The sequence below is a fragment of the Anopheles marshallii genome, chromosome 3 (assembly GCF_943734725.1).
Source record: "Anopheles marshallii chromosome 3, idAnoMarsDA_429_01, whole genome shotgun sequence".
Lineage (NCBI taxonomy): Eukaryota > Metazoa > Arthropoda > Insecta > Diptera > Culicidae > Anopheles > Anopheles marshallii.
The window spans coordinates 27,376,505-27,395,847 of record NC_071327.1 but is presented as its reverse complement, the minus strand read 5'-3'; the positions used below and the strand labels follow the sequence as shown (position 1 = coordinate 27,395,847).

General features: G+C 43.4%; 1 protein-coding gene across 1 annotated transcript; it reads right to left on the bottom strand.

Annotated features, from left to right (window-relative positions):
- Positions 1-5,437: 5,437 nt before the first annotated feature.
- LOC128716064 (lysine-specific demethylase 6A) lies at positions 5,438-16,216 on the bottom strand. Its single transcript, XM_053810986.1, has 9 exons — positions 16,066-16,216; positions 11,871-12,225; positions 11,165-11,798; positions 9,165-9,762; positions 7,910-8,730; positions 7,091-7,692; positions 6,806-7,015; positions 6,440-6,566; positions 5,438-5,848 (listed from the first exon to the last, which is right to left on the bottom strand). The coding sequence occupies exons 1-9, from the start codon at positions 16,157-16,159 to the stop codon at positions 5,438-5,440; spliced, it is 3,852 nt and encodes a 1,283-aa protein (XP_053666961.1). The 5' UTR covers positions 16,160-16,216.
- Between the last annotated feature and the right edge of the window lie 3,127 nt (positions 16,217-19,343).

The window sequence follows — 19,343 nt, the reverse complement described above, 5'->3', positions numbered from 1 at the left end:
ACCAAAACACACGGGAACTAGTGGTCGCCCACTAAGGGAAAGGGATCAGCAGCGCAAAGTGCTGGACCCAAAAGGGAGGGAGTTGGATGTTTCGTATCCTTTCCCACCCGCAATGGCGCCCCTCACACAAACACTATTTCGAGCACAGCATTGGTAAAAACCCCGCGTGCCCAAAGCGGGTGGACCATTAGTCCGCGTGTTCTGGTACAAAATGGCAGTGATCTACTGGTTCATTCCATATATTTTGCAATTTTTGCGGAATTCTATTTAAGATTTTTTTGTTTGTTTTGTTTCACTTTGTACAGAGTTTTACACATTTTGCATGGCGCTGTGGTCCATATTTTAAACTTATGCAATAACAGAACCGCGTTTGTCAATTATTAAAAAGAAAACAAAAACACCAATTCAGCCCAATTACAATCCAATGAAATTGCAGAACATTTTGCACACCACCATCGCAACGAAGTAGATCATTCGTATCTCGAATCAGAACTATCCGTTTTTCAATACCGAGAGCGAGTGAGTACACTGTCAACAGATCGTTTTAATCCCCCGATATTTTTTTTCAACAATAAGAACTCTTCCTTAGCAACCTCCTTGAAGGGTTTCCTTGGTCATTCGATGTCCATTCTTCAGCTTGGCCTATTGTGTATAAAGTAAAACCAAATATGAGTTTGTGTGGTTCAAATTTAATTTAATAAAAAAAAGTAATGAGAAGAGTCTTTTTTCATATGAAATGTTGTGTGTCAAGATGCAAATTTCGACAGTTCAATTTGATGCGACCAATTTCGATCATTTGTGCTCCCCACCCCCATTCTTATCAAACTCATTTGAGCTAGCCGCCGCCGCCATCTATAATAAAAATGAGCAGGGCAAAACAAAACAAAAGGACGAACAAAATGATACCGGAAATGTGACGAAAAGGTGATCATCTCATCGTACGTCCTTCGTGGTTGTATTTGAAGGAGTTCGTTATTCTTTGTGGGGGGGAGGGGATGTGATGATGATGATGCCTTCATTTACTTAGTCCAGTAAAAACGCGTGTAACGAATCCATCCATCAACTCGATTCGTATTTTCCATTTCATTCTGCTTGGTTTGTTTTGTCCCATCAAAAGGGGGACTGCGGCGATGTGTGCTTTACAAAACGTTAGGAGGGAGATAGAAGATAAGATAATAGAAACATGCAAAGTATGAGAGCTCAAAAGTGAAATTCGAAACACCGTTAGCGCTCACTGCTGGGGCTCGATCGCTCTCGCTTTCTTTAGATGATCTTCTGAAATGGAAGCGTCCCAGCTTATAGTTGTCATCCCAAGTGGTATGAAGAATGTCTCTCTTCATAGCTAGAAGTAAAAGAATGTAAATATCCAAAAGCATCCCCTGTCTATCCGGCCGGTAGAATGGTTCTGTTCTGCGCACTGATCTGAGCCCGATAGAAACTAGTGTTAAAATCTGAACCTTGCAATGTTTATGTACTCGAGATGATAACATGTTCTGTTTCATTAATGTAGCCCTAACAAATCTGTTCCACCAACCACCTGCTATCCCGATTTTGCTTGCACGTTCACATGACCTTCCTCCCGTAAAGCTCACGCGCATAAAATAGGTTTCCTTTGTGGATCATCACCATCAAAAACACGGCTTAACGATGTTGGGAAGAGGTGTGTGATGGATTGCCACACGAAATATAGCTCTTTTCATTTACGGAGTTTTAAAACAATGTTCAAAAAACGTTTGTTGGTTGTTGCTGTAGCTAGTCTTCGGTGTCCAAATACAATAAATATTGTACGCCTCACCGCGAAGATTTGGATTTAACTGCATGAACTAAACAGAACTTAAAATTCATTTCCCGTAGGTACTTCTGATTCTGATTGCTTGAACACATAGTCGGAAAATAAAGTTTTTTATAAGTTTATTTAAAAAAAAACGAACCAGACAATAAAGACAACAATGATGTTTAAAAAGAAGGAAATCAATTATTCAAGCACCACATCGATTTTCTGTACAGTAGAACAGTGATCATAGAAATAATAAGCTGGTGTTGGTTTGTAGACGAAGCTTTTACACCCCTTCCTGGACAACACAAACCCCCAACATTGAACTAAGCATTTGTGTATCTCTCACTCTCTCTCTCTCTCTCTCTCTCTCTCTTTAAACCGTCCGATACTTTAAAATCTTACTACATTCTTATTTTTACCATCTACTAATAGCGTAATCGAATAGAGTTTACATCTTTCACGATAAACACTTTCAACACTTTCCTCCTCATGCTTTCAAGATATACAATTAAAGGAAACGTTCAAACTATACACATGAAAGACGTCTTGGGTAACATTGCAGACTGACGACAACAATAACGTTGTTTTGTGACGATCATTCCACTTTGGTGTTTGGATTGCTGAGCACTGCCGCAAACCCATCCTGGACGGGCCTAGGCAGAGCGCGTCGCAGGAACCAAAACCAAAGAACAGTGAACAGAACGCACACCATCCGTAAGGTTGCTGCTGTTCGTGTATGTCCCTCCTCTTGCTGTTGAGATCATCAAACAAGTCGGGTGTTTTTTTTTTGTTTTTACCACGCATCATCAAAGCGATGGATAAAAAAACCCCCTAACTTTACTCCAAACTCGTCGAACTAAAACGAACTTCCTTACGCAATATAATACATTCTACGGCCATCTACGCCGTTGTTCGGGATAGTTGGGAAGAGAAGCAGCAACTGTCCGTTAAAAAGCACTAAGCAGTATGCTCCATCGAATACTTGGCATGTGCTTGCATGGAAGAAATCGTGAACTACGGATACTAATACAGCCCAAAGGGGCGAGAGCGCAAACTATAGTCGTCGTCGGTGGTGCTGAAACAAAACTAATCCAAATGAAGCAGGAAAAACAGGACCCTAGATAAATCAACTTCAACATTCTGGTCGGCACACACATTCGTTAGGCACTCAGTCGTACGCAAAGCATGCTTTCGCTTCGCCTCGCACAAACCTATTCCCTCGGATATGCTTCCACTTCCAAAATATAGAATCTTGAGTATATCCTTATCCGTTGTTGCTGTATCCCTATATGTATCAAATATTCGTCGTAACTCTAAAACTCGCGCCTCAGCAGTGCATAATATCCGGGCCTGAATCTTGTTGCAACATGTGGTTTGAGAATTTACGCACACATTCACCAAATATGTTACACTACCGCTTTATAAGTGAGTTATCAAAAATGTTAACTTATTAGTTGCGATGTGCTGTTCAGTTTTGTTCAATGATTTGGCTACAATTTCCTTCCATTTACACTCAGTATGGTTTTCCTTCTCTGTCTACCATTCTTCCAATCACACTATTGGTCTCGTTTCTGGGTGGAGGTGTTGTAGGTCGTGTTTGTTTTACTCTAAGTCCTCTATCTATGTAAAAGTGAAATAGAAAGTGGGAAAATGGTGTACGCAAAAACTATTGCAATGCGCGTTAGTATCCCTCACTTAATCCCGCTCCGTCAACAATTTTACCTGAGTTTAATTTGTTGTTGCTGTTTGTTTTTTTATTTTCTTTATTCAAACTTTTCTTCGTCTTTTCTAGTTTTCTTGCGTGTCCATCTCCATCGAAAGAATGATGCATTTCTGGGTTTTCTTTTGCTCGTTTTACTAACTTTACCATCCATCACCCAAATGATGTGCAATGAAACAAGTGACGTAAACGTGGTATAAAATATTACTGCCTTGTTTATCGATTTTTGTGCAAATACTATTTTCTGTTTTGTTGCAATGTCTTCCAAACGCACTGTAACATCTGTGAAACGTTTGCTTTGGGAGTACTGATGGAAGGCTACACTATTTGTATTCAGGGCTTTATAAAAGAAAGGCTATTGATCCGAAAACGCATTGAATCGTAAAAGCAGGGTCATTATCGCACGAAGTGAAACATACAATACACCGTTTACAAAACAGACACAGTACAGATTAAGACAAACTATTTCTAAACGCATCGTTTCACGTGAAGGCAACCGATAACGAAAATTCTTCCAATCGTACAATAATGGTGCGGGTTCGACAAAATCACCCATTACGCAATTATTTTCTTCTAAGATGGATGATCGTTCACCGCACAATCAACGCCAACACATAACAAATAAATCCACCACACACAAAACCAGGGTTAAAAGCTCACAACAAGTTGGGCGAAAAAGTGTGAAAGGGTACAGGGTACCACCATCATTTAGTTGAGCATTCGCACAAAACATATTACATGAACACAGAATAATAGGACGAAAGTAAACATAAAATGGCAGTTCATGAAATCTCTGCCAATCGTTAGCGCATTACATACACAGGGCCGCACACGTACACACACGGAATTAGGATGAAATAAATTAACTACTTAAACGCTAAAACATATACTCGCTCTGTGAACTTTCTCTCTCTTCGTCTACGAAAGGCTTGGAGGTTTAAAAAAAATGTATATTGCCATTTCAGAGATGCAGACTGTGGTGGTGGTTAATTGCAATTACAGAACCTAGGCATACAAAAATATCCAACATTTCGTGTCCGTGTGCCTCTCAACCCTATCGTCATCATCATTCCTTGCACTATTCAAATACAGGCATTTTGGCTAAAGTTCTCCCTTTTCTGTGATGGATATTTGTTTGCATGTGTGTTTTCCTTTCTTTCGGATCTAACTGAAAACTTATCACTACCAGCGTGCAGTGCTGCGGCGGTCACAGATTGTTCAATTCCAACCGATACACGCGCAGCCACCTATGCACACCGCCGTTCGACAGACTATTAGCTCACTTGAACGGGATTGGGAGTTTAGTTATATGTACAATCACTTTCATTAAATGTGTTTGTGTGGGTGTTTTGTGTTTCCTTTAACGAATTCATTAATTTTGCCGCTGAAATACAACGCATCTCAGCGCACAAAGGCGCTTACTACAACCAGCGCGTATAATTTGTAATTTAGTACTTTTAAAAGTCTTTTAGGTTCGCAAAATCAAACAACAAAAAAATCTAACCCTGTAGATATACGATTCACACTCGCTCCTTTCTATATATGCAATATTGTTTACCTTTTTCCGTGTGGAAATTCACAAACGTTACGTTTCCTAACGACCGTTTCTTAACGGCGTATCTAACATAATTGCGCCGTTTATCCTATTTCTGAATTCCTATATACTTTTTCACAAACCACTATATATGCAGGGGATACACAATTTGCGTACATTTGAACTAAATTAAAACTAAACTTACCGAATTAAAACAATGCTACACAATCGTTACAAGCGTGTGGGCGCGGGGCGCTCACACTCCCTTGCTTTGCAGCCAGTCTCAGGGGCGCACGCGCACACACGCCTGTGTTGCATATGGATTTGGTGGGGCCGAAAATTGCCCGAGAAGTGCATTTGCAGTGCCCATCTCTTGTTGGGTGATAGTACGGGAGAAGTGAAGGGTTTACGAAGCTACCGAAGACACCGGTACCGATCCACCAGCGCTGGTGCCGCCGGCCGCTCCACCCATTGCGGAAGCGGACGACGACGATGAACACGACGCGGCGGTGGCAGTAGAAGTGGCAGTAGAGGAGCTTACATTTATTTGCGAACCACTATTACCTGCCGGCGATGAAGCCGGCTGCTGTTGCTGGTGTTGCGGAGACTGCGATGGCACGGCGGATGCAATCGGCGGTGGTGGCGGTGGACTGTGCATCACAAACGCATCGTACACCTGCATCAGCTCGTCCAGCGTGTACTCTTCGAGACACACGAAACCCTGCAGACCGGGCGATTGTTTACGCGCACAACCCATACAGTGTACGATGTGACGCTTTTCCTGTTCGCGAATGAACAGCACATTGAACACTTCCACCTGGAGGAGATGAGAAAACATGCGACGGGTTAACAGGTACTCAAATACAACCGAAAGGTGCTCGTAAATATCAATCGTAAATAAAAAAAAAATGTTCGGCCTGTATGCACCCTAGTCCTACACTAAAATACGATAGGATCAGGAACGCCTATGAGAGCAAAAGAATTTCTCTAGCACCAGAAGAAATTGAACCTCCCGGTAACTTCCCAAACTAGTGGGTTCACTTAGGACGTGTCAATTCCATTTGTGATGCAAAATCTTAGACTAGAGCGGCCCATTAAACGACCTCACGAGAAGAACATGTACTAAATCCTAGCCAAATTCTCGTGTAGCAAGGACTTAATATTCGGTTACGTAATCATATTAAGTCAGAAATGGGGTGGTGTTCCTGTAGTGTCTGGTAGACCGGTTCCACAGTACTGACTATCCAACGACGAGTGCATAAAATATAAAAAAAGCTAGAAACGACAGGCGCCTCTCGAGGTACTAATAAATTAGAAGCCAGATTACGCTAAGAAACGATAACCAAGCATGACCAAGTTACGTCAAGATGAAGCTGCATAACATGACTTTCGAACACATCACACTTACCTCACATTGCCCGCAGTAGTGGGACGCTTCATTTTTACCGCGACCATGAAACCGAACTTCTATGTTAAGTGATTTTACGTACTCCAACACTTGCATACAGTGTTTCATCGTTTGCATGAGGCAGGTCCTGCAAGGGAAGAAAGAACGAAACATTTAATTATGACGAATACCTTCTTATACATTAGTAGCCTCTCCAAATTATTAGCAAAATAATTCAGCTACATTTGCCTCAACAGTTTGGTTCAGAAGAACGAAAGTTAATGTGAAATATATCATCATAGAAAAAATAAAGTATTAAATAAAAATAATACACATTCTGATAAATACACATAACATTCTGATAAATCTCATCATGCTAACACTTACTTAATCGATTCGAACATCTTCGGGTCAGACACCTTGATGTTGCGGGCGAGATTCCAGCTAAGGTGAACCATCGGTACGATGCTCTTGTAACTTTCCAGCTTGTTCCACTCATACCGCTCGACGGCCAGCTGGTACTGTCGCGCCGTCAGTGGACCCACGTTCCAGGCAATATTATTACACCATCCGATGGCCTGTACCCAATGGACGCAGCTGTGTAACGACAAAAAATAAAGCGCAACGCTATAACTTGCTGTTTTCGTTTCCATTTCCATTCACGATACATACCCAGCATTAACCCACACCAAATCGCCCGGCCGCTGGGTGAACCGGTACACGGGGATGTTCGCCGCGTACAGATCCTCCAGTGCTGGCCACCACGAACCGTGCAGATAGTTGATGTTGTTCTTCTCGCACAGCGCCTGTATGCCGCCCCAGTACGAATCGGGCGTCGCAAACCATTCGCAATCACCCGGCCCGATGTTAATGTTGATCGAGCAGAAATTGTTGTTCTCCTGGTGGCCCGGCGTCCGGCTACCCGGCACCTTCATGTACAGCTGCACCGTATTCATTCCCAGTATCATGTGACCGACGTGCGACAGCATATTCGCGGCCGATACGACACGTGCAAACGGTGGCAACTTTTGCAGCTCCTGCAGCTGAGCCTTCCATTTGCGCTCATCGGACAGATCGACGTTCGTGCCGAAGCGTAACATCTTGTTGCCATTTTTACACTTCTTCCGTTTGCCATTGCCGGCTGCTGAGCTATTGCCACCGCCAACACCGGTACCGGCCGTACCGCACGCACTGCTGTTCGATATGGAGTCCTTCGAATCGGAATCGGAGTTAGTGGATGCGGTCGAGATTCCAGCAATTTTATCACGCTCCTCCTGTAGAAAGAAGGGAAACCAACAAAGATATCATTAGAAGGAAGTTTCACAACACAAAACCACAAACAAAAGTCGCGGATAAATATCTTCAGTAAATTTTTAATCATTTTTCTCTCCAAGGTTTCATTCAGAAGAACGAAAGTTAATGAAATTTTTATCATCATGATAAGTAAGAAATATTTTTAAAAATTAAACCTAACTTCTTCCACAAACTCACCTTTATCTTATCAGAAAAGCTAGACGCCTGATACTGCGCGTACTTCGCAATGGTTGTGTGTGATCGATGTGAGATACAGGCCCAAACCTTCGAGTTCTTGTTGCCGTCCCAGTTCTCATCCGGCGACTGGTGTACCTGTGTCCGTACCTCGACCGTGTGATCAGGATTTGCCTCCACAAGCGTCTTGGTCGAGAACAACCCGAGATCAAGCTTGAGAGCTGCGCCCAGCTGCCTTACCACGGCAATCGGGTGCTTGAGACAGAACTCCTGCAGCTGTGGGCTAAAGGCGTCTTTCTTGTTCTCGAGAAACACGGACGGTGTGGGGGGTTGCAACTGTTCGCGCGTTAACCGCGTCGACGGACAGTCGGGTGGGCTGGGTGGTGGTGCCTCCACTGTTAGTACAGAACACACGGCCGGTACATCTTTCAGCTCGCCAGCATTGCGTTGCCTTCGTACCATCTGCTGAATATCTTTCGCCGTCATCGAGATCTTAAAATCACCCCCAACCGTGCCAGAACACGCGTCCGTGATCGATGAGGGCGAGGGAAGTTTCTCGATCTTTACGACTGGTTCCAATTTGATGTCCTGCTGCTTGGCATTGAGTAGCTGGCGTTTGACGCTAGCGGCACCACCGGGTACCGTTGTCGTCGAGGTCGCTTCCGCTTTTATCGGTGGGGACTTCGTACTGCTGTTCGGTGCCATCGTAGTCGTAGTGTTGGTGACTTCCGACGGGACAGACGAATCCTTGCTGTCTGACGAGCTAAGCTGTTTGAGCAAGGACTCAGCAAATGTTGCTTTGTCATCCAGAATAGCTTGAATGTCTGTGGGTAAAGAACACAATGATACGGATTAGTAGAACCAGGAATGTATAGACAATATTTGTGTTGGTTGTAAGTTTGCAATACATGAATTTAAATTAGTAACTTGTTTTGTAATCCTTTTCGTTACAGATGCTCAAATTAAAGTAAAATCCACCGCTTGACTTATACATGACCAATACCGAATGGTACAGAGTGGTTAACACTATAAAATTGATATGATAATCGTCCCCGAGGGATAATTGACCATCTGTACGAATCAGTTCAAAAGACCTGCCAGACAAGTATCAAGCAAGATCTCTCATTTCGATCGTTAACGCTCTACCAAACATTATAAGGAGTGGGGTAATATACTACTCGCGGATTCCCCACAACGAGAACGTTGGCATCGATATACGGTATCACCTTCCTCTTCCATTGCGTTTTCCCAAACTTACCTATATCGGACTGTTGATTCGAGGTGGACGTGATTTGCGTAAAACCTCCCGATGATGGCTGACTGCTCGGAGGGACGGGGAAACCGGACGGTGCATACGTGCCACCCGCTGATTTGTACGGCATACCAGCCGTCTGTTGGGATTGTCCAGTAGCAGGCGAAAAGTGGCCATCGTTCACGAACCCGGTAGCCGTCTGCGGTACAATACCCGATTGGGGTGTTTTATTTCCTGCTGCCACCACAAAACCGCCGCCCGCTTGAGGTTGTCCTTGTCCCTGAAACGAAGGCTGCTGCTGTTGCTGAAGCTGTTGGTTCCTTTGCTGCTGCTGAAGACGCAGCTGGTGTTGTTGCATCAACCGGTACTGGTTGGTCAGCGTTTGCAGCATTGCCTGCTGCTGTGTGGTCAGATTGCTCTGGTTCTGCAGGTATTGCAGCTGCAACAGTTGTTGCTGGTTTAGATAGAACGGAGGTACCGGTTGACCCGCCACCGGTCCCACACCAGCGGCCGCACCGGGTCTTCCATCTTCCTGCTTGAAGCGCTTGTTCGGAAGACCATTGTTGCTCCCGACCTGCTGCTGTCCCGGATGGTACTGGGCGCCCTGTAACAATTGCACGCATGTAAGTTAAACCTTGCCACTACGAAGTAGACACCACGTGGGGCTCACGTGGGATTTTTTTTGAGGTTATGATTTTGTAGCCAGGTTACTATCAAAGCGCCACCGTATTAAAATTGGAGGTGGTGTTAGCGAAACCTGACTCCGGTTGATCTTGCATTTGGGGTGACAATGGCACACGCTTCAATCGATCGATAAAGTGTGGCACTTTGCGTCACCTTGAAATGCGTACATTGACCCCGAAAGTGAATCGAGAGATAGAATTTTGGCATGTGGAACCGCGCAATACCAATTTCGACACGCTCTCCCATCGTGGCATCATTTGCCCGCTCTCAAGGTCAACCGGCGAGACGTTTGTGCCGGAGAGTTCATTGAACCTTACCTTCGTTTCACACGGCTAGCCACCTAACCTCACTTTAATCCTCACGGAAACCGCATGGTCTGTGGCCATGTGGTCTCCGAACGTGTTTCAGCTACATTTTAAACCAATCTCATACAAAACACCCATCGAAATGCTACTAATTCGTACTGCGAACACAACTCAATACAGCTGCTAGCTCTATTAACTATCACTGATCAAAAATATTACACTTTCCAATCGGAACACCGCAAAGAACGACCGACTCCTAAAGCCGCGGAAATCAAAAAGAACGGCTAGTAAAATGAGGCGATGAGAATTCCCCAAGCTACAATTTTTACCCTGCAACCACCAGTGTCGCTACGTTTCACACCGGCAGAACACACAAACTGCCACGCTCTCTCTCTCTGAGATTTTATTCCCATCCCTTTCATTCGATCCACTGCTCTTCTTGCATTCTCGCTCTTGCCAAAAACAGCAGTGGTGGAATCGCAGCCATTGTGCGAGAACTCTTCCATCTCCACTCTCGCGAGAGAATGACCATTGAAAGAAAGAGCCAGCCAGCCACACGGTTCCTTCATCGTTCCTTCTTTCTTCTTCTCACATCCGCTCTCTAGCAATTCAGAAGCAGACCCGAAGTCTCCAACAAGTGAGTTCGAAGCGACCATGAAGTGAGATGAGAGTTCGAAATCGAAAACCACCTGTACTAAAATATGCTGCAGTAACATTTATATTTTGCAACTTTGAAACACTTCCTTAAGTTATCCGGAATTGCAAACATTTTACACTTCGTGGCTTTGTTTTTTTGTGTTTATCACATTGAGAAATTCCAATAATAAATATGGTAAAACACAATTTCAAAAAACGTTTTAGTTCACGCCGTACACAATTTTAGCACACCTTGACAATTCTCTTCTTCGCGTTGCGCGCCACCTATCGGTGTCGTTCATTTCAACAACTCGATCGTAAACCTACACACAGCAGTTAAAAATGGCTTGGCGAATTAACATGCAAACAGAGTAAGCTCACCTGTCCGTATCCTTTCTGAAATTGGCGTTGCTGTGCCTGGGCTGTCTGTTGCTGTCGCGAACTCATCTCATTGGAAATGGGCAGATTCCAGGCCTCCTCAATTGAAGGTAACTGCCGCCGTTTGGACGTTATGCTCGGCATAGGAGCGTTGCCAAGATGTTGCTGCAGGAATTTGATACGCTGGGTAAGGTTTTGTGACCTGTTGTTGCCACCGTTGCTGTTATTGCTTAAATCACCCAACACCGTTAACAATGAGTTCGGTACTCCCGTCGGCGGGGTGCCACTGGTTTCCGATGCACCACCAGCTGTTACAGCGTTTACTGATGTTGCTGAAGTTCCGCCAGATCCGGTTGTTCCGCTTTGGCCTGCAGATGCGTTTGCTTTCGTAGAACCACTGGCAGTGGTGGCCGGTACCGTCGTGGACTTCTCACCAGCACTCACAGTGCGGTCCTTCTGTTGGTCCTGGTTGATAGTGGCGTTCCGAAAGCAGGCGTACGCGTCCCGCGGTTGATTGCAGCTTTCGTACAGTATGCCCAAATTGGTCCAGGCGGCTGAGTGTGATTTATCTAACTGCACGGCACATATGTAGGCCTGCAGTGCATCCATAGGCTGGTTCTGCTGCTGGTAGAGTACTCTGGAATGTTAGCGAACAAAAAAAAAAACCTTAATGTTACATTTCCCCATTTCCACAATTTGGTGCACTCACCCTATAGAGCACCATGTGTCAGCGTTTCCTTCGCTTTTCTCCACCGAATTCCGGTAGGCGATGAACGCGTCGTGCACTTTGTTGATGCCGGCAAAGCAGCGACCGAGCAGGTAGAGTGTCTGACCCGAACGTGGTTCCGCCTCGATCGACTTCTGCAGACAGTGGATAGCGAACCGCTCCCGTTGTACCTTGTCGCCGGGCAGATCAACAGTGTGGTACATCCATCCCAGCTGCCGGTAGATGTCGGCCTTCAGTGACGCCGTCAGCTGCTTGTTTGCCAGTAGCCGCTCGTATGCCTCCTTCGCTGACTTGTACTTGTTCTGCACCTCATACAGATGGGCAATGTGGAAGCGTACTGTGGTGAAGAAACCGGAGTAGAAAAAAAAGCAAAAACAAAACATCGCCGTTAACAAATATGCGAAAGATCAAGGAAGGTAAACGCGAATATCTTTAAACGCTGGCACGCGTCATAAAACAACGTTCAAGAGAGATCTCCAATATCATGCCGAAAACAAAAACCATGACAAGCAAGAACGTAACCGAGCGGACATTCAACTCTTCCACCGTGGATGCACTCTAACCATGCAAACCAAGAAACAGATACACCGCCGATTCCAATTTGTGCGCACAAGCCATATAACTCACACCGGGGAGAAGTATCCATTTTTTGGGTAAAATGTATTTCTTTTATTGACCATCAACAGAACCATCTTCATCTCCCCCGTGTTGTTGCTTGGGGGGGGATTCCACCGGGTTTTACACCAGTGCAATCGTTACTTTTTAGTTGATTCGTTCCTCAACTCGAATGTGCACGTGTGTCCAAAAAAAACAAAACAATCCCAACTAAAATTTAAATGCAGTTGTGCAAAAAAGTGCAACAGGTGATGTCATACCGGGTGGTATGTCAATGTGTAGACACATTTGGACAGGGGTTTCTCGTTGCTGTTCCCAAACAACACTTTCCCCCTTTTGCCGCTTATGGTGTACTGATTAGTGCACTTTGAGCGTGTGTGAATTTTAAACCCATTTCCATCAAAACGAAAGGGGGAAAAGGTTGATTATGAGTTTGGTAAACATATAATCCGTTTAGGACCGTTTTTTAAAGCATTTCCGTGTTTGAGAAGGGGGAGGGGGAGAAATAGCAACAAAAACGGAAATTATGCACTACAAATTGTTTCCCATTATGCAGTGGAGTTTTTCTTTAAAAGGGGATACCCAACATCGCATAAGCGCACAGTTTATGATCGACACACACACACATAGAGACTGCACAGAAGATTATGTTTCAAAAGTATAAGAATACAAGCGCACGCACGTGCTTTATCGCACACACTCCCAAGTGTGCAACAACGTACAGGAAAGGACCAGTACCAATATGCATTCTCTCCCTCTGTGCGTGGTGCAGCACACACGCGAAAGGCTTTAACTAATAACACTCGTTTAATGGACGAATAAATTTACACCAACCCTCACGGAAATACACTCGCGCGCCCAGTGTCAATGAGAAAACATGCAACAGTACATATTTTTATGTCCTGTTGTTTAGCTCTGAAGGGGTTGCGAAAGGTGTTTTAGGCAGGCGCTCCTGTATTGCAGTTTCGTGAGAAAGTTTACTTTAACATTCACTCGTGCACCCTGTTCTTTCACCGTGGGTCGTGGTGTTTGCTGACACAAGAACAACCCCCATTACCGGAAGGGATCGCTGCCCTTAGTGCCGATAGTCACATACTGTTTGTGCACTTTAAACGGGGTGGTTAAAACTTCTCCATTCTGCTGCTAACTTATACGAACTCGTAGTATAAGAATTCCGTCCTACCCTTATTCCTTATTGACGAACGATCAACGACCTAACGCAACACACTCTGGGCAACATGCGACCGAATCATACCTGCTTATGCACCGGACGGAATGAAACTGAGGCCGGTTGTGAGGGATTTCGGGTGAGGCTTCCTCACCAACACAATGCCAGCTTGCTTTACAGAGGATCGAGACGTACAACTGTAGCCGATTTCATGCTGCTCGTACAGGCAGCTGATGATTTCATTCCACATTGCTTTAACCAATATATGAAAAAAAAACCCACAAAGGGTCTAGCTAAGCTTTGTGAGGGTAGGTAAAAGAAGGATTTCGTCTATTCACCTTTGAGTTTCCATAGCTGTGGGCAAGATCGTGTTCAAAGGCTGGCAAGAGAATTCCATCCTTAAAGGTAAGGAAAAAAATCTCTAGGACGAAAAAAACCAGGACCCTCAACTTGTTGGTGGTGGTGTGTGTGTGTTTATTTTCAATGGATTTTTTTGCTATTTAATTGTGAAAAGAAAACAGAACTTCTTCTTCTTGTGAGTCAAGAGGGTATAGGGCGATAGAAATGGGAAAACAACACAATTTTTAGCATTTCCATCGTTCAAATATGATATAATATTGGGTGCGATTTAATCCCATACCTAAGGCACAGGGGAAATGCAGGCAATCAGACCTACGAATTCTTACCAACACCATCAACGGATCCATTGTGGCAAGATTTCGGGTGGTTGCAACTCATGACAGTACCCGGGAAAAGAAAGATCCTGCATTGTAAATACTGTATCCTTCGAGAAACGGTCTTATAATATTGAGGGATTCGCGATGAACAGGTACGCATTTATTGCATCCATCCTAGGGGCCATAGTTTATTGTTCTATGGGTAGCAGAAATGAAGAACTCCATCATAAAGCAAAGCAATGACATGGCTTACACATTGCCGAATAGTTGATAAGGAGTTTCAATGTCCAATTTTTTTTTTTATTTTACCAATAAAACAATACTTGTTTATTAACCTTTTACAACTAACAGTTGTATTTTACAAAAAAAAAATTAGAAGAAACGATCTTCACAGAATACATAAACATATATAAAGAAATACAACAAAAAGAAAACTACGAGCCAATGAACATCATCTGCAAACGTGTTGGTGTTGCCGGCAGGCATCAACAACCGCTTTTGCAAATGCGATTTCAAATCGTCTGCAAAACCACAACCTAGACCCAAACACTCCATGGAGAGGAACGCACACAGCATGTGTCCATTGTTTTATTTTTTCTTTCTTTCCCCGATCCTTTTCAACCCAAAATGGAGCACATTATTTCATTCGTCTTGTCTCTACACACTCACACACGATCGCCCTTGTGTGCTGTGCGCTTGCGGTCAGACCACCTGTCAGCGGTGGAGGTTTCTTCACTGTGCGATTTATCATCACAGCAGCGATGGGCGAATACCCCCCTACACCGGGGGACATCCTCTGCGTCCACCCGACAAAGGATCAGGGATTTACACGTTCGCGAATTCCGGTGCATTTCTCTGACGATTCTCGCACCATGTGTTATCTCACCGACGCACACACACACACACATACACCGAAGACCAATGTTGAGGTTATATACCTGTCCTTGCACCACCGCTCCTTGAAGAAGACACATTTTTCACCTCATTAACCCGGGGAAAAAAGCTCTTCCTCGGCAAGACAATTCACCGTTTTTGCCCTTCGGCACATCCAGCTGACAGCTGATGACACACACACACACACTGTGTTCTCGAAGCGAATGGCATGTACAAAACGGCATTTTGTTCGGTATGACAACGTCTTCCGGAAATTCAAACGAAAAATAAAGCGAGACGCACGCTCACAGGTAGGATCTTGCATCTTGCAGAACCAATTCGGGAAATACCTTTGCTGAAGGGATGAGTTCATGTACGTTAAATTACGACATAACGGGGCGCTAGTGATATGCGCCCTTTTCCTCACCTAATTGAATTGCACACCTCCAGTTTTCATTAAGTTCCACCCCGCTTCGAGAGTGGGGAATTACGTGAGGTCTGATAACGTATGCGCAATAAGGACACTCTATTTGGAGCAATGCCATTTTGTCATTAACTTTGTTTAATGATCGTTAAGATTGCATAGATTACGTGTGTCCTGCTGTGGCGATAATGGCGATACCATGCACCACAACAGACAAGGTGTTAATCGTCTGTAAGTTATGAATTTTCTTCACATTATCCTACCAAAGCCTTTTTTGCTTATCGTTTCCTTACATTACTGCTTATATACTAACAAAAACAAAAAAAAAAAACAACACATGAACAGCAGCAAAATGTCGCTCGTACGGGAACGGCGCTTCTGGCGGGTTCTGTGGCGGCTTCCTTTCTTCTTTTTACTTACTCTCAAGCTGCGCTAAGGTGCACGTGGACGAATCGTTCAGCGCTAGTTGCAGGTGCTTTAGCGATTGCTCATAATCTCCATTCACCTTGAGCATAAGCCCAAGCCGCAGGTGTACTTCATTGGCACGCGCAAAGTCTGGACAGACGTACAGCAGCTTTTGGAATGATTTGATCGCCCTGAAATTAACGATTAAACAAGGAAGAAGCGAAACCGCATTAATGGACGATCGGCACTGGGGCTTTGGGGTTTGTTGTGAAACATGTAATGATGTATTGGAAGCAGCTTATATGCTGTTATGAGATATGAGATATGACAGGAAATGAGCTGTTGAAGTTCAATATTTTATAGAAATTTGGAGTTTGTGGACAACAATTCAAAAATATGATGTCATGAAGATTCAAAATGATTTGTTTATGTATTTTTTTCGGTTAGTTTAGCATTAGTTCTATTTTATTTTAATATTTAATTGTCATCTCTTGGTATCTATTATGTTTTACCATATTTTTTAAGAAATTTTGGGGAATTTACCATTTTAGCCTCAAGGATATTTATAAATTTCAAATTGATTACTGTAAAATTTGAGAATACCTAACACAATTGAACATCCATAAAACATTAAACAATTCACAAAGTAGAAACTCTATTCAATTATCATCCTGGTGTTAAAAACTTAACGTGACTACAATCCTTCTTCTCCTCCGTATCCTTGCATTACAAAACCATCTGCACACAACACTGTTGTCCATTGGGAGGAAAACGATACGCGTGCTACTTCAAATGCTTCAACAAACCCGCCATTCCTAGTGTGTGTAGCCACACAGTTGGTACGAACATAAGGACAGGGGCTAGGATGTCCTCGTTTCCCCTTCGGTCTGTCTGCCAAGGACAGGTGGATCCGACGGAACATATGTGTCCGCTCACATGTACCGCACTCAACGAAGAAGGATAATTCGTGAACCATCTGTCGGCGGGATGATGTTCCACCAGGGAAGGAAACGTGCGCGAACGTTAAAACAAGGGATGTGAACTCATTCACACTGCCACGGGCAATGTCAGTGACTGTGGTCCGCCTTTCGCGTACGAAACACCAGCGCAGCCACCATTCAACAGGACGGAAGATGCTTTCGGTTTCCGTTTTTTACAACCATTTTTACTTTCCATCGAACAGCAGACGATTGATCTGTGGTTGTGGAAACCGAACAGCATATTATTGGTCGGTGGTGGAGGAGAGAGAAAAAAACAGATGACGCTGGAATTCTGAAATACCGGAAAGGATGGCTAGGCAAACGTGGAGCGGGATGACGAATGTAAGTCGACAGCAAACATAATAACACCCGGTGGTAAAAAACAAAATAGCGCCAAATGAGGAAAGTAAATAGCAGCTTCCCTCAACTATGCGCCAACGAGAAAGCGTTGTAGTCACGTACTCGGGACTCACAAATGCCGTACCACATGTCACCTGCTGCGTGTAAATTGGTTGGTAAAGGCAGCAGCAGACAGAAAATTGTTTCCACTTGCTATAACAACGATACTATTCTCCCCAAAACCGAACCGAAGGATACCTTTACAGAAGGCCTTTTTTTTAAGGGAAGATTCCTTTTTATTTTATGTGTTCTTCCTCCGATTTGCATTCGCTGTCTATGAATATGAAAATATTTTCAAAATCGTACACGAAACAAAAAAAAACTTCAACCATTAAACACACCGGTTAGAAAAATGTAATGTATAAGCATAAAGGTCCTTTTACTAGTCCGCGCTACGATGGCTAAATGGAACTACTTCCCTTATGGAAACGTATTACAAATGAGGCAGGTAAAAGAATAGAGAAGATTAAATCATTGTAAGCCAATTATTTCCATTCGAAGAAAATTGTTTTCTGTAGAGCGAAAAAAAAAACTAAACAAAAACAAATTCAAGATAATTACCTCCATAAATCACTAAAAATAATTTGAAATGAATAAAAAACAAAAGGGCAATAAAAACCAGATGAGATAAGCCACAAGGAAACAAGGGTTCAACGATTTTCATTCAAAATTTGCAAGTAAAATTTAATTCACATTTAAACTACCAGTAAAGCCATTTTAACTGGAACGGTTCCTACAATTCTTTAGAATATTTGATGTTTGTTTGTGGTTATTATGTATGCCTTTTATGTATTTTCTACTGTACAAACTCCAAACCAACATTAAAATTATGTACGAACTCTTCAAAACTGTGTTATTATGTAATCACCAATCAAAAGACCTCAATGTTCTGAAATTTCTAGCGTTAAATCCTTTGTAAATCATACCAAAAAAGTACCAAAAATCGAAAAGCCTCCAAACGCCTCAATACATCATCGTCATGCGAATAATTTATGCACACGGTTAACCACAATTTCGTAAACCATCATCCTGGTACCGAGCAAGCACATAGAAAACGTTCGAACGGTTCTCGACCGTGCAGCCAGCCAACGAGCTTATGATAAATGAGACCGCTGGTTTTGTCATCAAGAGTGCTTTAGAGCTTGTGCATGTTGGAGATGGGCGTGAATTCATCCACTTGTGCGCTGTTAGCATCCAATCCGCAAAAGGGAGGGAGGATCAATGTTAGCTTGGAGTCCCATTCCTGAATTTTAGAAATTTAGACTTTATATGCATGCAATGGAAACCTTTGCAGCCAAAACCAACATTATTAAAGTTTGTTGAATCAAAAACAGTGGCATTATCAATACCTTAGCAGTCTCGGGGTAAATTATTAAAACAAAATAAGTATTAAAATACAGGAAATTAAAAAACATAAAACATATTTCAGTTTAATATAAAATTAAATGATGGAATCCGTTGAAATAGTTTATAAAATAGCCGCAAATCAAAACAGCTTGTATGCCCAAAATGAAACAAATAGAAGCGAATAGATGATATCAAGCAGCTTGCCGTTAAAACCATGACGGACCACCCATAAATGCCAATCAACAAATAGCAAATGACATTACATGAAAACACGTGCATCGCGTGAATCAATCGGATGTATTACCCCCGGAGTCACGCGATCCTGATTGATGAAGACACGATGCGTGAAGGGCGCAAAGGAGAGAAAAAAGTTTCAAACACACGAGATAATCCTTCGCTGTGAAACATGATGATGATGATGATGGCAAAAAAAGCCATGCCCAATTCACTCCCCCAGCCACATGAGTTTATGCTTGGCCGCGCTTCGGAATCATGTGAAAAAGTCGTCATCATTCCCGACTAACGTCACAGCCATACACAACACACAGCCAGTTTCATCCTGCTCTC